The 19,120-nt window shown below is 42.3% G+C and overlaps 1 protein-coding gene across 6 annotated transcripts in view; it reads left to right on the top strand.

The window, feature by feature from the left end:
- C22H12orf4 (chromosome 22 C12orf4 homolog) overlaps positions 1-18,630 on the top strand; it is a 37,180-nt gene extending 18,550 nt beyond the window's left edge. For 5 of the 6 annotated variants that reach the window (XM_043881444.1, XM_043881446.1, XM_043881445.1 and 2 more), the window contains 8 exons: positions 2,345-2,451; positions 3,278-3,475; positions 4,310-4,438; positions 8,464-8,538; positions 13,005-13,207; positions 15,991-16,048; positions 16,751-16,818; positions 18,269-18,630. In XM_043881444.1, coding sequence (XP_043737379.1) covers positions 2,345-2,451; positions 3,278-3,475; positions 4,310-4,438; positions 8,464-8,538; positions 13,005-13,207; positions 15,991-16,048; positions 16,751-16,818; positions 18,269-18,361 — 931 coding nt within the window. In that variant the 3' untranslated portion in view covers positions 18,362-18,630. Of the gene's footprint in view, positions 1-2,344; positions 2,452-3,277; positions 3,476-4,309; positions 4,439-8,463; positions 8,539-9,007; positions 11,890-13,004; positions 13,208-15,990; positions 16,049-16,750; positions 16,819-18,268 lie in introns of those variants that run through there. The other variant, XM_043881448.1, reaches the window with a different exon arrangement.
- Positions 18,631-19,120: the final 490 nt, after the last annotated feature.

Below are 19,120 nucleotides of genomic sequence, written 5' to 3'. Positions count from 1 at the left end.
TTTTTTCTTATTATTGAGTTGTGAAAGTTCTCTATGTATTCTGGTACAAGTGTATAACCAGATATATGTTTTACAAATGTGTTCTAGCACCTTGTGGCTTGTGTTTTCATTTTCTTATCAGTTTCTTTCAAAGAGTAACTTTTCATTTTACTTAGGTACAGTTTGTCAGTTTTTAAAAGATCTGTGTCTTATCTAAGATATTGTTGAAATTCAAGATCACAAAGATTTTCTGCTATATTTTCTTCTAGAAATTTTATAGTTCAAACTTACACATATAACTCAAGATATAGTACTTCGTATATATTATAATGAATATAAGTAAATATATCCACTATAAAATGCTGACTGTTGTGTGTATTAGAAGAGAAGTAGTGTGTGGCTCAGATGCGTCCAGTTCTCCAGGCAAGAACGCTGAAGTGGGTGGCTGTTTCCTCCTCCAGGGGATCTTCCTGACCGAAGGATTGAACCCTGGTCTCTTTTATCTCCTGCGTTGGCAGGCGGATTCTTTACCACTAGCGCCACCTGCGTAAACAGTACCTATGCCCAGAAATGAGCAGGCTGTTAACGTGAAGGCCATGGAAATCTAGTTGGCAGTCGGGCTGTTTGGTTTCTGTTCTCCAGTCCCGTCCACCTCAGGCTTCATTGTCCACAGCGGTACACTGCGGCCACTTTGTGCTGAGAGTGGGGCTCTGGTTTCTAGACGGTTCTCCTCTGCCATCCTGCCCCACCCTCAGCTGTCAGTAGCCTTTGAGGGCCTGTTCCGCAGCAGGCGGTCCCCGTGTGTGCCGCTGCTCTGCCCCCGGCAACAGACGGACCTTGTTTGTTGTTTGGCGCCAGGCTCCTCATGGAGGGTGGGAGGCAGGTTGCATGGTCTTGGGCAAGCCCTGCAGATCTGGGCTGAGGGCTTGGGGCCTCCTTAGCACATCTATCCATGCCGCCCGGTGGGCTGTCTTCTCCTGCCCCACCCCCAGGCCTTTCCTGGAAGCACTCGGTGGAGGCTGGTGGGAAAGAGTTTGCAAGAGCATGTAACAGCCATCGCTGTCCTAAATGTACATGCCACCCCATACTTGACCTTGAAGAATGTGTTAACATTTTAGCTGATTTCTTCTTACCTTCTTACATACTTTACAGCATTTCATTTCTACGATGCTCTGCCAAAACCGAAAACCGTGTGTCCTGTCTCCCCTGGGATGGGCATGTCACACTTAAGAATTTAATTTCTTGGTCACCTTGTTACCTCAGATCTCTGATGAGCTTCAGAACAGTTATGACCATATAGATTATCCCGGCTTTTCTTGTTATTAGAACGGGAACAACTTTCTTTGGTGGCTTCCTGAATCCTAAGATGATATTTTATTAGTGTAAATCTGTATGAATTTGGGGGTTGAAATTGGCTATATTTGCTAATGAAGTCCATCAGTGACGTAAATAAGATTGTTTGGGTTTATTGCAAAAATCTAGTCAGGGGAATAGATAACTATTACAGATTTGCATCATCTTCAGCTCACTGTAATATGTGAATTGAATAGTTGTACAATTCTGATGCCTCCACGGAAATATTTTCAGGAAGTGCAAGGGCAGATCAGAGCTGAGAGAAGTTTTTTAATGCAAGACTATTGGCAGTGAAAAAATAGGAAATGGTTTTTTTAAAAAAGGATATGAATATGTCAAAATGAACTTTCTTCTTTTTTAATTCTTTCTTTTATTTGACTTTTTTGTTTTTAATTTTCATTTTTCTCACTTCATTTATTCTCTAGTTTCACTGATGCCACCTGATATAAGGATATATTAATGTTTTTTAATGTCATTTTAAACATTCTAAAGTAATGTTAGTCACTATTTAATCATTCCCTAGGCTACTAAGAAATATTACATAGTGACATAGGAATTGATATTGTAATAACTAAAAAAATATGCCTCACTGACTGAAAGAAAGAACCAAAGAAATGGAAGAATAAGTGGGAATTTTATAAGTGCTTGTCTTCCTTGCCGCATGGATAAAGGATAAATTTAGGAATAAATTAAGTGCTACTTTCAACAATTAGTTTCATCCCCTGGTGGCTCAGATGGTAAAGACTCTGCCTGCAATGCAAGAGACCCGGGTTTGATCCCTGGGTTGGGAAGATCCCCTGGAGTAGGAAATGACAACCCACTTTAGTATTCTTGCCTGGAGAATCCCATGAACAGAGAGGAGCCTCGTGGGCTACAGTCCATGGGGTCGCAAAGAGTCAGACAGGACTGAGTGACTTTCATTTTCATTTCACTGTAAAGCTTTCTTTCCTATAGGAAAATTTCTTGACAAGCCTACCAAAAAAAAGCATATCAATAATTTTTTCAATTGCAGCGAGGAAATTAAAGTTCAGCCAAGTCAGTTCAGAGAATCCACTGAAGCAAATGGAAGGGTTTATGAGGAGCAGAGGAAGTTAGAAGAAAGTTTTACCATTCACTTAGGTAAGTGTGTTAATTTTTTACAGTCACCACTTTGTAACCGGTGAAACTTTTTTAATGTTTTTAAGAGAAAAATCCTTAGCATATAAGTAGAATATATCCAAGTTCTTTTTAAAATGAAAGGCTTCCCTGATGGCTCAGACAGTAAAGAATCCACTTGCAATGCAGAAGACCTGGGTTTGATCTCTGGGTTGGAGGATCCCCTGGAGAAGGAAATGGCAACCCATTCCAGTGTTCTTGCCTGGGAAATCCCATGGACAGAGAAGGCTGGTAGGCCACAGTCCATGGGGTCGCCAAGAGTCAAGACACAACTGAGTGACTTCCACTTCACTTTTAAAATGAAAAATTAGGTTCTTCTCCAAGAAGGCCTGTGTTTCTTGGCTGTAAGTTTTCTATTTTAGCTCATCTATTATCTTTTTCAAGTGCAAAGATGAGATATTAATAGTTATTAAAATAGAACATGATTAAAATAGAACATAAGCATCCTCAGTGGCTCAGTGGTAAAGGACCTACCTGCCAGAGCAGGAGATACAAGTTCAATCCCTGGGTCAGGAAGATCCCCTGGAGGAGGAAATGGCAACCCCCTCCAGTATTCTTGCCTGGAGAATCACCATGGACAGAGGAGCCTGGTGGGCTACAGTCCATAGGTTCGCAAAGTGTGGGGCACGACTCAGCAAGTAAACAACAGCAAAACAGAAGATTGAAAAGCCCATCTTAAAGTATACATAGCGCAGATTTACTGGGATTCCTGCCACAGAGACTTGCCTCGTGTTCTGCTGGCTTTCCACAGCTGTCTAAGTATCTTTCTGGGCCTGCTGCCTTCCCCCAGGGGCCCAGTTGAAGACCATGCATAACCTGAGGTTGCTGAGAGCAGACATGCTGGACTTCTGTAAGCACAAGAGGAACCAGCGAAGCGGCGTGAAGCTCCACCGACTGCAGACAGCGTTGTCGCTCTACTCCACGTCCCTTTGTGGCCTGGTGTTGCTGGTCGATAATCGAATCAATTCCTACAGTGGCATTAAGAGAGGTAAGTTAACATTACGCACAGTTAACGCCCTCAGAGTTCTCCATTTAATGCCATTTGAACGAGAAAGCAGGTAGAGGAAAAGAACTGAAAAAAGCTTGAGTCACCCCAGTCTTCAGGTAGTCCTGACAGCACACAGACCCAGAAGTGGTCGTGTGAGATTTGTTTCATACTTTGCCACCCATGGGGTGCTTCAGGGTATTGCATTTTTCTTAAAATCCTACCCTAGATCCCACTTCTAAGGATCCTTTTCCAAGGTATCACAAAAAGAATGATCAAGGCATGAATACGTTTTTCAGTTTAGAAGCAGATCCTGAATGAATTTTAGTTCGTCCATTTGTCATGTTTTTTCTTTATATTTTTAAATAATCTATCTCTTAAAAATGCCAGGTTGAATTCTGCCTTCCCTCTTAGTACAGGTCATTTTTTCTGATGATGTTTTAAGAGTTTGACATAGAAAGTGCGTTGAAGTGTGGAACTGCTTTTAAGATGCTTGAATATTTTATTTTCTATCATAAGTGTAAGAACTTGATTTTTTAGCACTTTTGGGGACTGGATTATGCTCAAAGTATCTACTGTTTAAAGAAGGTTTTGGACTTATATTAAAATTTCCTTGCCTATTAATTATGTATTCTTTTGAGCCATTGAGAGAGTGAGTTTCTGATCAAAACCAAATTGTTGTCCCTTAACTTACTAAGACACAAATATAGAGAGGACAAGTATGAGATGACGTCCTTGGGAATACTGTGTTCCATTTCTGCTGGATCTCTCTAAAGTAAACACTAAAGATCTGATACTTCACCTTTGCAAGTTCGTTAACTGTGTTGGGTCCCTTAGATTTCGCCACAGTTTGCCAAGAGTGCACTGACTTTCATTTCCCTCGGATTGAAGAGCAGCTGGAGGTTGTCCAGCAGGTGGTACTTTATGCAAGAACCCAGCGCAGGAGCAAGTTGAAAGAATCTCATGGTCAGTGAAACTCAGATTTTAAAAAAATTTCACTTTGAGGATGTTCTGTCTCTAAGCACTCTCTTAGCATCCTGGCCGCCTGAAATAGAGAAAGTTGTACTGGTGAGAAGGTGGAAGAAAGAAATTAAGAACAAATTTCAAAGTCTTTAGAAGCTTGAATTCTGTTCTTAATTTTCTTTTCTGCCTGATTTTGTTCAAGATCCTTAGAAAAACTTTTTAAATTTTGATTCTGTAGTTGTACTTGAAGTAGGCACTCAGTGAAAAGTTGGGATCCTTTTCTTCAAGTTCTGTATCTCTACAATGGATATAATTAGTACTGTAAAGGACATTGAAATCATAGGGTAAACAGCCCGAAATATACACTTCTTATATGTTCCATCTTTGATCCACTTAGGTAGCATGAAGTCAGTTACAAGAACTGGTTTTGGTTGTTCTTTTTAAAAATTACTATGTTTAGAACTATATCCTGCTTTTTCTATATTTATCCACAATCTAAACATCCTTATAGGAAATTTACTGGAAGATGGTTTAAAAGCTATGGAAAAAGTTCATGGTGTCTCTGTTTAGTGATTTCTAATTATGTGTAAGAAGACCTTTGAAAAGACAGGGGAGACATAAAAGAAGATACTCTAGCTCAAGTTACAGAGTAATTCTGCTACCTTTAATTGAAAAATGAAAGTTTAAAAAGGAATCTCTTTAAAAAGTAAATTGGTGCCATAAGTTTGTTTAGTTAGGAGCTAAATATATAAGGGTAATATTCATTCAAGAGTATACATGAGGTGTATTTTTCTTATTTTTCTGATATTTCATAGTATGTCACAAGCTTAAAATTACAATATATGCTCTTATATGGCTTGAGAACATACTCAGTGTTTTATTATTTCTTATAGAAACTTGATGTCTTGCCCAAGAAATAAAATAACGGAACGTTTTTAAATAGTTGGTCAAACTTTTAAATCTGCTTCTGGTGCTTTGGTTGTCTGTCTTATTTGTTTGTTTTGCAGCTGCAGTGTTTCAGAGAAACCCTTAGAGTTTTCTGGTGCTTTGGGCTCACAGGTTTTGTTTTTTATAGTAGAGACACTGCTATACCTTTGCTTGGTGACTTTATTCTCTCTCCCATGTATGTTGAAGAATTCCTCCTGTTCTGATGATAGAAGGCAGTTCTCTAGAATCAACTTGATTAGCATTCATAATAGTGTCCAAGTTTATTCAGTAGACTTAAAAAAAAAAACGTTTTTTTTGTTGTAATCGTTGCTGAAATAGGTAAAGATAAGTCTTGTACTTGCTAAGTCGCTTCAGTCATGTCCGACTCTTTGCGACCCCATGGACTATAGCCTATGGGGACTACAGACATGCCCTCTTCCAGGGGATCTTCCCAATCCAGGGATCGAAACCACATCTCCTATGTCTCCTCTTTGGTAGGGGTTCCTTACCACTAGTACCACCTCAAGATTCACAATTCAAACTGTACAAAAGAGCACACGGTGAGAGACTCTGTGACTCTGTCCACCAGCCATCCGGTTTCCTGCTCCTGGGGCAGCCAGTGCTGTGTCTCATGTACCTTCCAGGCACGCGTTTATGAACGTGTGTGTGAGCACATGTCTGTGTGTATTTACAGATTTTCCTGCTTCATGCAAATGCAGCTTCCTCTGCACACTCTTTTGTCCTCTGCTTTTTTCCCACCGAATAGTTTATCTTGGGCATCCTTCCACGTCTCTACAGACAGAGCATCCTTAGAGCCTGTTACTGCTGGATAGGGTCCACTGCAGGATTTCCCTTAATGATCAGTTCCCTGTTAATGGGCATTTCATCTGTTCCAGAGTTTTGCTCTTCTAAGTAATAATACATGAATAACCTTACACATATATCATCTTGCATGAGTGTGCATATCTGTGAAACAGAGTCCTAAAGAGACATTCCTGAGCTAAAGGGCATAGGCAATTGTACTTCTGATAATGTGAGCAGTTACTCTGCACCGTGACCCCACCAGTTTGTATTTCCAGTCTGGGTAACCGTGGCTTTGCTCTGGCAATGCTCGTCACTCACAGCAGACCCCGGCTGAGTCTAGGAAATCAGCGTGGAAGTGTACCCCAACAAGGACCTTCAGGCAAATTCCAGTGCATCCTCTTATTCTTCTGCTGACTCCTGCCTCCATCTCACTCAGAGGGGCACGGATGGGATCAGAGATGTTCAGCTATTATTCTCAGTAGTGACTAAAAGAATGAAGACGGAGATCACGACAGTGTAGGAGAAGGCGGAGGGTGCTGAGTTTATTTACGAGAGGTTAGAAAGTGTGTGGGGACGGAAAGTTTCTAAACCACATGGTTAGGGCACCGTGTGTACATCATGGTAGTATTTTGTTCTTGTTCAGGCAGCTATTTTGTGGTTTAAGTGAGTCAGTGAAACAAGTAGGTTTATAAAAGACTCCTTTCTTAGAGGAGCCCGCGTGGTGTTATAGAAGAGTTGCCAAAATGCTTTCCCTGTCTCTCCCTTTTCTGAGACATGCCCATGTGTTTGTTCTGCACGTTTGCATCCTGGTACACAAGTCTGTCTATTCTAAGACACTCCATTATTTTTCTGTATTTTTTATATCAGCATCTTTGTGTTTCCATGGTTCATGATAAGCCAAAAGCAGTTTCATTTTTGTACATATTTTACACCCATTTTTAAAAATAACCATCTTCTTTAGTGTTACAGGGTATGACCTTTGAAACCTGGAAAGCGGGGTAGGCTATAAACTGTTCTTTTTTTGTTTCTTAGGAAGGATTTTGTCAGTTTCAGATTGCATGTGAACAAAATTAAAGAGTCCCCAGTTACTGTTTTTTTTGTTTTCTGTGCTGTCAGCAGCCATTTATTCAGAGCCTATCAATTTCATGGGTCTGTATGAGAATCAGATTATTGTATTAAATGTGGATTCTGGCAACACAGAGCCTTATGTCTATGCCTCTCCCTCCCTCAGTTTGTTTATAAAATATATGTGTTTACCAGGTACAGTGTTATAAATCAATTACTCAAAGTAGTCAGTGGGTAAAACACTGCGTTACTTTTATTCAGAACTTTTTTAAAAACTATAATACTCCCTTGGTAGTTTCAGTTTACTCATTTGAAGTTCTGACTGTTTTCAAGTGATTTTCTGATATTGAAGGCCATTGCAATATAGTTTTATATTTAATTTGTATAGATATAGTTTCTTAAAGATAGCTATGCTAATAATACTCATGCTGCGTTTTTCAGTTCTCTTAGGATTCTTATAAAATTCAGATGTATCTTCTATTAAAAATATATGTACACATGTAAAATCATGTGTTCAGCCATAATAATGAATAATCAAATGTGCTATATTTTATTTTACCAACATTTATCCTTCAAAGTAATGTCATGCCTTCTAAAAAGAAAGAAAAACTATTGAATATCTGGGGGGAAAAGAAGACTCCATTTGAAATGGAATCTCAAGTATCTATTTGGAAGAAATTGTATATAGTGTCAGATAAGAAGTGACAGATTTCAAGGATGGGCTGAATATCAAATGATTCCTGGTGCTACTAACCATTAGCCTGTCGTCCTGAACAAGTTATATCCTCAACAGTGACTCAGATTCTAAAAATAGAGATGGCCACCCCACAGCCGCCTAATGAAGTTACTTTATGTGTCGTTAACTTAGCGCCCGGAACCGCCCAGATGAAAACAGGGCCTTGGCAAGTCTCTTGTGGTCAAAACCACAGAATTTGGAATCTGAGTGTGTGAGTTCCAGACCTGATTCTGCCACTTACCCGTGCCTCCTTCCTTAAATGAATTAACCCATCTAAGACTCTGTGCTCACATATAAGGTGAAAAGGGTACAGTGTTGTGGTTAGAGGAGTTTTGTAAGAATTAAGAGAGACCATCCATATAAAGCATGTATCAGACCACCTGATACCTAGAGATCCTTAGTAAATGTTTGCTATTGTTGTGGTTTTGGGGGGACAGTAGTAGTGTGTTCTCATACATTAACTATATTCTCTCACGTTGCATTATCTTATGAATAGATTCTGGAAGCCGAAATGGAGGAAGTGATGATAAGACTAAAACTGCAGATAGAAACTATTTAAATATTTTACCTGGTGAGTATTATTTCACTTGCAGTTTTCTTATAATCACAAGCATTGAAATCATAGATTTGAAACACAAGTTCTTTTGGTGTACATTATACAGTTTGTCAAGTGTATCACCTTAGAACTTTGTATCTCTGTAAATACACTGTCACAGTATCCAGCAACTAAATCCTTATTCTTATACCAGCCCTGAGTTTTCCCAGATGCATATAAGAAAAATTCCTCAAGCCGTTGCATAAGTTTTTATTATTATTTGCTACTTCACACATTGTTTCTTAGTTTCTTAAATGAGCCAATAAATCATCTTTCTTCTGATATATAAACAACAGTAAATAGAGATGTAAATAATTGAATACGTGGGAAGAATGCAGGTCATCTGATTTAGAATCTTTTTTATTGCCATTTCCCCATAAATTTTCCTGTTTTCCCTTTCTTTAAATCTCCCGTATCTCTTGGGAATATTGCTTATCAACTGAAGTTCAGGCCCTTGATGCTCTTCCAGACTGAATGCCCTCGGATGACCCTCAGCAGTGTTTGTATGACAGGTCACAACAGGAAGGCCCCTTTGCAGACATTGTGTCAAGTTTCTTCAACCACATGTCACAGGTACAGAAACAACCAAGGTTGTCTGGCCCCATTTCCTTCCCCAGATTTTCGATGCCGAGGCCACATTCCACGTAATCCTGGTGCTCACTACCCTCCTGGCCAGCTAGCTGTGGTCGTCGGCTTCCGGGTGCGCGCCCACCTCAGACAGCCCACCCCGGTGGGTGATGCTAAGTGGCGGGGATTGCGTCACCACGTGGCGGTTCTCCACTTTGTGGAGCAGGAAACCGTCCTCCTCTCTGTCTAAAAATACCTTCATTGAGACAGGATTTATCTTATCTCTTTGTAGATCCATAATTTAAATCATCTATATTTAGTGGCTTTCTTAAAATGTGTCACCCTTATCTGTTCTGGAGGTACAGATGTCTGATTTTTTTAAACTTAACTCTTTTTTGCTGTGTGTGAAAAGTTTTCCCTCTTGGTCCCTCTTGGAGAAAGCCTGTAGGTGAGAATCTGTCTATTACTAGTAAATCAGGAGACTGTGCCATAAGTCAGCATCAGAGAAGGAGTCGTAAGGGTTCAGTGAGCTATGCTGGTAGCTTCTGAGTTTCCGTTTGGGGAAAGCTTGCCAGCCTAGCCAGGAAGGATACAGGAGATTAGAAGGGTCCAGATCACAAAATGCTTCTAGATTTCAAAGTTACAGAGAAAGAGTTTGATTTATGTCTCTTTTAACCAGTGAGTTTGCTTTGTCGTTATTTAATTACCTGTAGCTTGTATCATCTTAAGAATTAAACATCAGCTTCTTTAATTCTTAGAACAGCTTTGTAAGGAAAGCAGTCAGGCGTTATTTTTCCCATCTAATTCATGAAGTACAGAGGATCCATAAATTGAATTGATTTGCCCAAGATCACTCAATCAGTCAGTACTAGACGCCAGATCTTCTTAACACACAGTCTGGTCCCTTTTCCTACCATCTTCTGTTATTTCAATCACCGCTGCCAGCTCCGAGACCCCCATTGTTCCTCACGGGTAAAACGAGGCCCAGGACAAGTTGTCTGAGGTCAGATGAAGCAGTGCCGGCTTGGGGATTAGGAACACCTGACTTGTGCACTAAGTCATCAGCCCCCATGCTGGCCGTGGCCCAGGTTCAACATGGTGACTCCCATCACCTAAGCCATCAGCCAGAGCTCGAAAGGTGAGGCTTCATGGCACCTGCCCGGTTTCTGATAAGCAGTCTGCGTCTCATGTTGCCTGCCAGGGAAATGGCAGCCATACCACTTCTTGCCAGACAAGTTTTTTTCTTTTAATGTTTCTTTTGTCTAGTTTGGCCTGTCACCGGCCTTTCTTTAATTTCTTTTATGGCTTATCTAGTTCTTATATCATAAGTCAAAGAAAAAAAAAAACAGACTTTTGACTAGGGCCTATCAGTGACACAACTTATGTACACTTGTAACTGGAAATGGTTAAACACTGTGCCAGTGTGTGTTAAGTGCTTTAAACATACTCTGTGTTTATAAGTAAATATAAAGTAAAATCCTAAGATAAGGACCTTGAGGCCAGGATGAGCGGAATTTGTGGGGACGTGGGTTAGTGATGGAAGACTAGGTTTTATAACAGCAGGATTTTCCTCGAAGAACATCTCAGAATTTCCAGTGAGGCAGGTGTGTTTATAAAAACATATTTTTAAAAAAAACATATTTTTATATGCTTTCTGTTTGTTTACATTGACAGAAACTGCCGAATATAAAAGCCAGTGGCTGGCATGGCTACCTAGGAAATGGAGTGATTGTAGAAAGCCTGGATGTTAAGGCTTGATAAAACAAGCTTTTGGTTGAAAACGTTTGATTCCCATTCAGCAAACCAAAGCTTACCAGGTACCTTCTGTGTACCAGGTCCTATAGTTTCATGAGCTGCAGACAGCACGGTAAACGAGAGAGACAAAAGTCCTTACAGTCACGGCATGTAAACAGTGGTGCACTCTTTAAAACAACCTCATAAACAGATAACAAAAGAATTTCAGTGCTGAGGAGAAGATAAAACAGAACAATGTGAAAGAGAATGAGTGAGGGGTGAGGGAGTCCTACATCAATCAGATGGGTCAATCAAGGAAGACTTCTGGGAGGAGGTGACTTTCGTTCTGAGACATGATTGGTGAAAAGCAGTCATCTGGACAGGAGCCATGGGGGAAGGGCCCTCAGGAAGCAGCCCTGGATCAGGAACAAGGCTGGTGTATTTGAAGACCTTAAGGAAGGCCGTGTGGCTGGGGCAGGAGGAGAGGGTGTGACAAGAGGATGGAGTTTGGGTTTTTTTCCTGAGTGTCATGTGAGCCTTTTGGACCATATTAAGTGGGAGAGTTATGTAATCTGATCTATACTTAAAATCATTTTAACTGTACGTGTGGATATGATCTGTTGGTGGGCAAGAATGGGAACAGAGAGGTTAATTTGGAGGCTGTTGCTGAAACCTAGGTGATAAGATGGTATTGTGAACTAGGGTGATAGCAATAAAAATGGAGTGTTCAGACTTGAGATAGTTGAGGTGGCCTTCATGGCAAATAGAAGGAGAAAAAATGGAAGCAGTGACAGATTTTATTTTCTTGGCCTCCCAATTCTCTGTGGGCAGTGACTACAGCCATGAAATAAAACGCTTGCTCCTTGGAAGGAAAGCTGTGACAAACCTAGACAGTGTATTAAAAAGCAGAGACATCACCCTGCTGACCGAGGCCCATATAGATAAAGCTATGATTTTTCCAATAGTCATGTACAGATGTGAGAGTTGGACCATGAAGAAGGCTGAGCACCAAAGAATTGATGCTTTCAAATTGTGGTGTTGGAGAAGACTCTTGAGAGTCCCTTGGACAGCAAGGAGATCTAACCAGTCAATCTTAATGGAAATGAACCCTGAATATTCATTGGAAGGACTGATGCTGAAGCTCCAGTACTTTGGATACCTGATGGGAAGAGCCAACTCATTGGAAAAGACCCTGATGCTGGGAAAGATTGAAGGCAAAAGGAGAAGGAGGTGGCAGAGGATGAGATGATGAGATAGCACCATGGACTCAATGGACATGACTTTGAGCAAACTCCAGGGGATGGTGGAAGACAGGGAGGCCTGCCGTGCTGCAGTCCATGGGGTCACAGAGAGTTGGACACAACTTAGCGACTAAACAACAACACTGAAAATAGTTGGTGGCGAATTGGATGGGGGCATATGTCCTGAGAAAAAGAAAGTAATGAAGGCCAACTGGTGTGTTTCTGTCCTTGCAGCTAATGGAAGGAAACTGGGCCCCTAAACTGAGATGGAGAGGAGCAGATGCAGGGTGTGGGGAAGACAGGTCTTCAAGTAGCCTGTCTTGACATGTTAATTTTGAGTGAATTAGAGCGCTTTGAGTATTTATATCAAAATTGTGATGATGAGCACTCATTTGATTTACTTTACTGCTTGGTGGTCTCTTCATACCAATTTATGAACCTAAGATGAATTCGGCCATCTCCTCTCTTTTCCATCACCTTTCCAAGAATTAAGTAGTGCTACTCCAATATTTTGGCCACCTCATGTGACGAGTTGACTCATTGGAAAAGACCCTGATGCTGGGAGGAATTGGGGGCAGGAGGAGAAGGGGACGACAGAGGATGAGATGGCTGGATGGCATCACTGACTCGATGGACATGAGTTTGGGTAAACTCCGGGAGTTGGTGATGGACAGGGAGGCCTGGCGTGCTGCAATTCATGGGGTCGCAAAGAGTCAGACATGACTGAGTGACGGAACTGAACTGAACTGAATCCTATTTGCTTCCTGAGTTCCACACAGGTCCCTGATAAACTCCTCTGCTGGTTCAGCACATTGACTGCCCATCACAGTCGTCTCTGAAGCCCACTAGTGAACGTGCTTTGTGTTTCTGAAAGTCATGATTGTTATCTGCTGTTCATAGGAGAATTTTACATCACGCGGCACTCTAACCTCTCAGAAATACATGTCGCTTTCCACCTTTGTGTGGATGACAACGTGAAATCAGGAAACATCACTGCTCGGGACCCTGCCATCATGGGGCTCCGAAACATCCTCAAGGTTTGCTGTACCCACGACATCACGACCGTCAGTATTCCCCTCCTGCTGGTGCATGATATGTCAGAGGTAAGCAGGTGGGAACAGTGCCAGCGTTTGAGAATGTGGCAACACCAGAATAAGCATCATCCACTTTACATTTGAAAAGCACTTTTCGTTTTTAATGAACCTTTACATCTCCTATCTGGTTAATACAATCGAGTGACATGTCATACAAGGCAGTGAATAATCCCGAGCCACATATGTTCAGAGAGTTACAGCATTCTCTTAGGGTAGGCAAACTAGAACGTCAAACTTAACTTTAGCTTTGGGTGAGACACGTGCCTCTAATCCTCCCCTTCCCTCCCCCCACCCCCGCCAACTTCTCCTCAGTTTTTGTCTTTAGGTAGCATTAGGTTTACCTCTGCATTTGTATTGGCTTGGATAACCATTAAAATTATTTAGCATCCTCTGAGTAGGCATTAATAGGCAATAGAAAGAGATGCTTGCTCATTGGCAGGAAGAAGCCAGCCTCCTTTAACCAGTTGGTCAAGGACACTGTTGCTATAATGCACACTGGCTTCTGTAGCTAAAATGTGGCACAATCGTCCACTCCTTTTGCTATAAATCCTCCCATGTCTGCTTTCTCTCATGGCTTTCTTCTCTCCCCTCCATGAAAGCTGGTTAGAGGGGATAAGTTGTGGAAATAATACAGAGGTTAAATCCAACTTTAGTTAGAGAGTCTGGAGGAGCAAAACAGCCTCAAAGCAAACAGGTGCCGGCTGGTCCTTCCTGGAGAGCCAGTGGCCAACGGGGTGAAGGACCCGTTCCAGCAGCATGGTGGTGCTGGTTTTGAGTGGCATTCTTTAAAAAGCAAAATGACTAGCCGGCAAGGACAGATTGTGAAAGGAAGGGCATTCGCTCCTTGATTATTGAAAGTTATTTACCAGAGTAGCTATTTACCAGATGTGTGTAAACCCTCTTACCAAAAAACTCAGTGCAGAAGATTTTATGTTGTACTTTTCAGAGTGACTGAGTCCCCGCTTAGACTCATCATATTCAGGAGGCCTCACTTTAATTGCAGTTCTCTGTATAAACACACACACAGCTCAAGTCCATGTAAGACAAGGTGATTTAAATGATTTCCCACTGACCATCCGTCTGTGTTTTATACCAGACACACGCCCTTCTGATTAAGAGAACTCTGGCTCCGTTTAATGAGAGGAGCATCAGTGTTCTTAGCCTGTCAGCCTCAGTCATACCTCATATGGCAGTAGAAGTGACTGACCAACAAGTTTTGTTGTTTTCTTTTCTTCCACTGTCACTTTATAAAGTTTCAGTCCCACGAGGAACTTTTAGCCATCCTTCTCATCACAAACCAGCCCATCTATAGCAGAGTCTTTGGGGAGAAACAAAGAAAGTTTGTGATGAGGTCCGGCCCCACGGAAGTATCCGGACATGCCTGCAGCTGGACTCCTGGTTAACCAGTTTATAAAAATGGTTCTATGTAGGTGGGAAACAACCTCAAAGGCAGCATTTCCAAAAGTCACCAAGTTCGGCTTCACTCCCAGACATCTGACACTAGCAGCGTGCCCTCTCCCACAGTGTCACAGAAGTTACATGTTTTAAATCGGGACGGCCAGCTGCAGAACATTAAGTCTGCATCCAGAGTCCCATTTTAATTCACAAGAGTAAATCAAGCCACGCTCCTCCCATCGGTCGTATTTAAACATCCATTCAGGTCACAGAGTCTGTCCTGCAAACTCAGACGACACTGCCCAGGATAAAGAGGCGGTGTTTGTCTTAGCTTTCACACAAGGGTCCCACCGCGTTTCGTCTCTTGTTTTCTTCCTGTAACAGACAGACTGCCACACACTCGGTGCCCGCACTGCAGCGCGTGTGAGCTGACACCACTGTTGGCATGGTCCTGTCCTGGGGTTGATAAAATGACTTGCAATTTTTATTAATTTTTTAAAATAAATTTATTCATTTTAATTGGATGCTAATTACTTTACAGTGTTGTAGTGCTTTTGCCGTACATTGACATGAATCAGCCACGGGTATGCATCTGCTCCCCATCCTGAACCCCCCTCCCGGAGAGCTCCCTGAATTGCAGTTTTCTTTTTAAATAATCCATTGGCCAGAAGGAAGATATCCTGCTCTTCCCAGTTCTATCCCTGTAGATCTTCATGCTCTGAAGACAGTGTCATCCTGGAATCAGTCTAACCTGACAGATGGGGAGTGAACCTGCAGGTCACGAACCCCAAGTTCCTGGCTTTTCCTCTTGTTTGTGCTGTGAACTTGTTGACTCGTTTGGGACTCAGCAGGTTTTAGTTGTAATGGGTGTGGTCGACACAGATGTTGTTGTTTTTAACCTTTCTGTTTAGTCACTCAGCCACGTCTGATTCTCTTATGACCCCCTGTACTCTAGCCCACCAGGCTCCTCTGTCCATGGGGTTTTCCAGGCAAGAATACTGGAGTGGGTTGCCATTTCTTTCTCCAGGGGATCTTCCCAACCCAGGGATCGAAAACCCACGTATCATGCATTGGCAGGTGGATTCTTCACCACTGAGCTGCCCTGGGAGCCCTTTTAACCTTTGTTAGCATATAATACACCTCGGGAAAAGCACACCGAAACACACAGCTCCCACGTTCCCCGGCTGACCACCGACACCCAGGTGATGAAGCAGAACGTCACCAGCCAGCACCCCAGAAGCCACCCCAGGCTCTCGTCCAGCCACTTAACCCGCATTCTCTCCACTGTCCCTCCACAAGGGTGACCGTCATTTTCACTTTGAAAAGCACAGATTAGTTAGGTGTTTTTTCCTACCAAGTTCTGTCAAAAGCATGGTTTGTTCTGTTTCTGGTTTTAGGAAATGACTATACCCTGGTGCTTAAGGAGAGCGGAACTTGTGTTCAAGTGCGTCAAAGGTAAGATCCAACCTTGTGTTTAACAACAAGGACCTGTATTTCTCCCTCGAAAATCTTGACAGTCAAGCAAGCCTGGTGAAAGAATGTGGCCATTCCTTTCGTCATCTGGTGCCCCAGTTAAATGGTTTAATGAGCAAATCCTTCATAATGGGCTTTTTAAACCTTTTCCAATCACAAAATAAAATCTCTAGCCCTCGTCTTTGTTTCAGGTCATGCTGTGCCGTTTGTAAGATCTCCATTCCCCGACCAAGCTTGAACCTGGGCTGCAGCAGTGAAAAGCACCCAGTCCTAACCATTAGGCCTCCAGGGACATTTCCAACCCTCTTGAAATGCAGCGATATTTGAACATTGATAGAACTTACTCTCAGCTATCTTTCATTTTCCCAAAAAGAAGATAGAACCACATGTTTAAGGAATCTTTAATGACCTGTTTTGGCTTCGTTGTGTGGAGACAAAATAGAACTCAAGAAACGATCATTCCAAGTGTTTTGACAGCACTATGTGAAACCGTGCTGGTGTGGAGAATTAAGGATTACAGAAGTGTATCTGGCCCTCAGGCTTAGCCTCTCCCATGGGGAAGTGGGTACCTAAAACGTGAAGACAGGTAGCCTGACCGTAAACATCCAGTTTACTTTCAGTAAAGGACAGGTAGGCTTGAAGCCCAGAACTCATCATTCAGCCATGTTTGTTGCTCTGTTCCAGGTTTCATGATGGAAATGGCCTCATGGGACGGAGGGATTTCTAGGACAGTGCAGTTTCTGGTGCCACAGGTGTGTTACCGGGTAGATGTCACCCCAGTCCAGCTGTGCATAGTATTCCTCACAGACGTGGCTAGGCACACTGCCCTGCACACAGTATTGTCGTTGTTTAAACTCCAATCATGTCTGACTATTCACGACACCATGGACTCCAGCCTGCCAGGCTCCTCTGTCCATGGGACACTCCAGGCAAGAATACTGGAGTGGGTATCCACTCCAGGGGATCTTCCCAACTCAGGGATCGAACCCGCATTGGGGGTAGGAAATAGTCTCAAAGATAGATGCAAAATTACAACTTTGACAAATGAGGTGGTGCTGTTGACGCTTAAGTAGAGAGAGCTTGGTGAGAAGTCAGGAGACTTCAATTTTGTCTCAATTTCACCAGAGTGGCAGCTGTCCCATTTGTAAAACTGATTTTTCTAATTTGTAAAACTGATATAACATGCCTACCTACATGGTTGTTTTTTAGGAGGATCAGGTGTGAAATGTGACTAAAAATGAAGACATTGCTATATTGAGCTACCAGTTTCAATAATTTGAAACTGATGTATAGTTCAGAATCAGGTTCAAAATCAACTGGCAGGCCAGGCAAGGAGATTGTCCCAAGACCAGCAGCTGTTAAGTGGAGATCTGTAGGTTACTTGGTGGTTCTTTTGTGCTGCCCAATATAGGAGCCACTATATGGGAGCAACTATAGTTAACATTTGAAATGGATCTAAAGTGAGTAAGGTACATAAGAGTAAAAGGCACACTAGACTGAAGACTTACTATGAGAGATATGTTTTTTTAATGTGACTTCTAGAAAATTAAAAATTACATATGTGCCTTATATTTGTGGCTCCGTTGTATCTCTCTTGGATAGCCCTGCATTGGCAGGGGTGTTCTTTACCACTGAGCCACTGGGAAGCCCCGCCCTCAACTCATCACTACATACCAAAATGCTCACAGCTTTCTGTGTTTTAGGGGGAGAAGTGTTTGGAGCCATCATGGCACTCCGTTTACCGTCGAAGATGTTAGCGTGTACCACTCAAGGGTTCTTTGATTAACACAAAGCCAAACTTGACTCTTCTTTCCTTTTTTCCCCCACATTTATGTTATATAGAATCTAAAGAGTTTGTAAAGGCGGACATGAGCAGGAAACGATTCTACCTTCTGTGTAGAATTCCGCACAATGAGTGGTACTTTCATCTCTGACTACTCTAGTATTATCGAGGGCTTTTTCTAGTTATCAGGCTTACTGCTTGACGGACACAGCATGGGCTCTCAGACACTGGGGCCACGGAAACGCCCCTGCCCAGAGCCGTGCAGTTCAATCAGTTCCCAAAGATGAGGTTCTCACATTCCACTTTATGTCGAGGACTACTTGTGTTACTTCCGTATTTTAAGACACGTAAAAACATTTTTTAAAAATCACTGATAGTTTAACAATTGCAAACTGTTCTTTTTTTGTTACCTCTTACAGAGTATTTCTGAAGAGATGTTTTACCAACTTAGTAACATGCTTCCCCAGATCTTCCGGGTGTCATCGACACTGACCTTGACCTCCAAGCACTGAGCCCCCACAGACCAACACGCTGAAGATGATGCTGGGATCCTGTCAAGCAAAAGATGCCCAGAAAGAGAACTTGTCACCCAAGGCACAAATCCAGTCATGATAAATGTCTGCTAAACATTCCAAAAACCCAGATTTGTACAGTCTGGTGATCAGCCCCTTACTTATACATTCATTCTTAAGCTCTGTTCATGGGAAAAAGAAGGTCTTGTTTTTTTTTTCCCTACTGTTTCCCTGCTGTCCTATCTGTGAATACTAGTGGGTTAAAACTTTCTCTGTTTCACACATGGGCATTTGATGTAGGAGATTATTCACTACAATTTCATGGAAATACTTGACTTTTCCAAAAGTTTGAATCATACCCGGGTACAAGGCTTATTAGTGAGTCATGAGTCATGTCTTACTCCTTGTGATCTCGTGGACAGCAGAGCCTGACAGGCTAGAACACTCCAGGCAAGAACACTGGAGTGGGTTGCCATGCCCTCCTCCAGGGAATCTTCCCCACCCAGGGACTGAACATGCGTCTCTTACGTCTCCTGCATCGGCAGGCGGGTTCTTTACCACCAGCGCCATCTGGGAAGCCACAAGAAACAAAAAGCACTCTTACTGGTTTGCCTACACATATCACTTACAGAAACAGTTTGGCAGAGACAGTGCTTTCTCATAACACAGAAAGTGTCTTTATCTACTCAAGGCAGCAACTGTCCAATAACAGCCCCAAGGAGAACACCATTCCAGGCTGGGTCCACGACTCACTATCAC

The sequence above is a fragment of the Cervus elaphus genome, chromosome 22 (genome assembly GCF_910594005.1).
Source record: "Cervus elaphus chromosome 22, mCerEla1.1, whole genome shotgun sequence".
NCBI lineage: Eukaryota > Metazoa > Chordata > Mammalia > Artiodactyla > Cervidae > Cervus > Cervus elaphus.
This window is presented reverse-complemented; position numbering and strand designations above follow the sequence as displayed.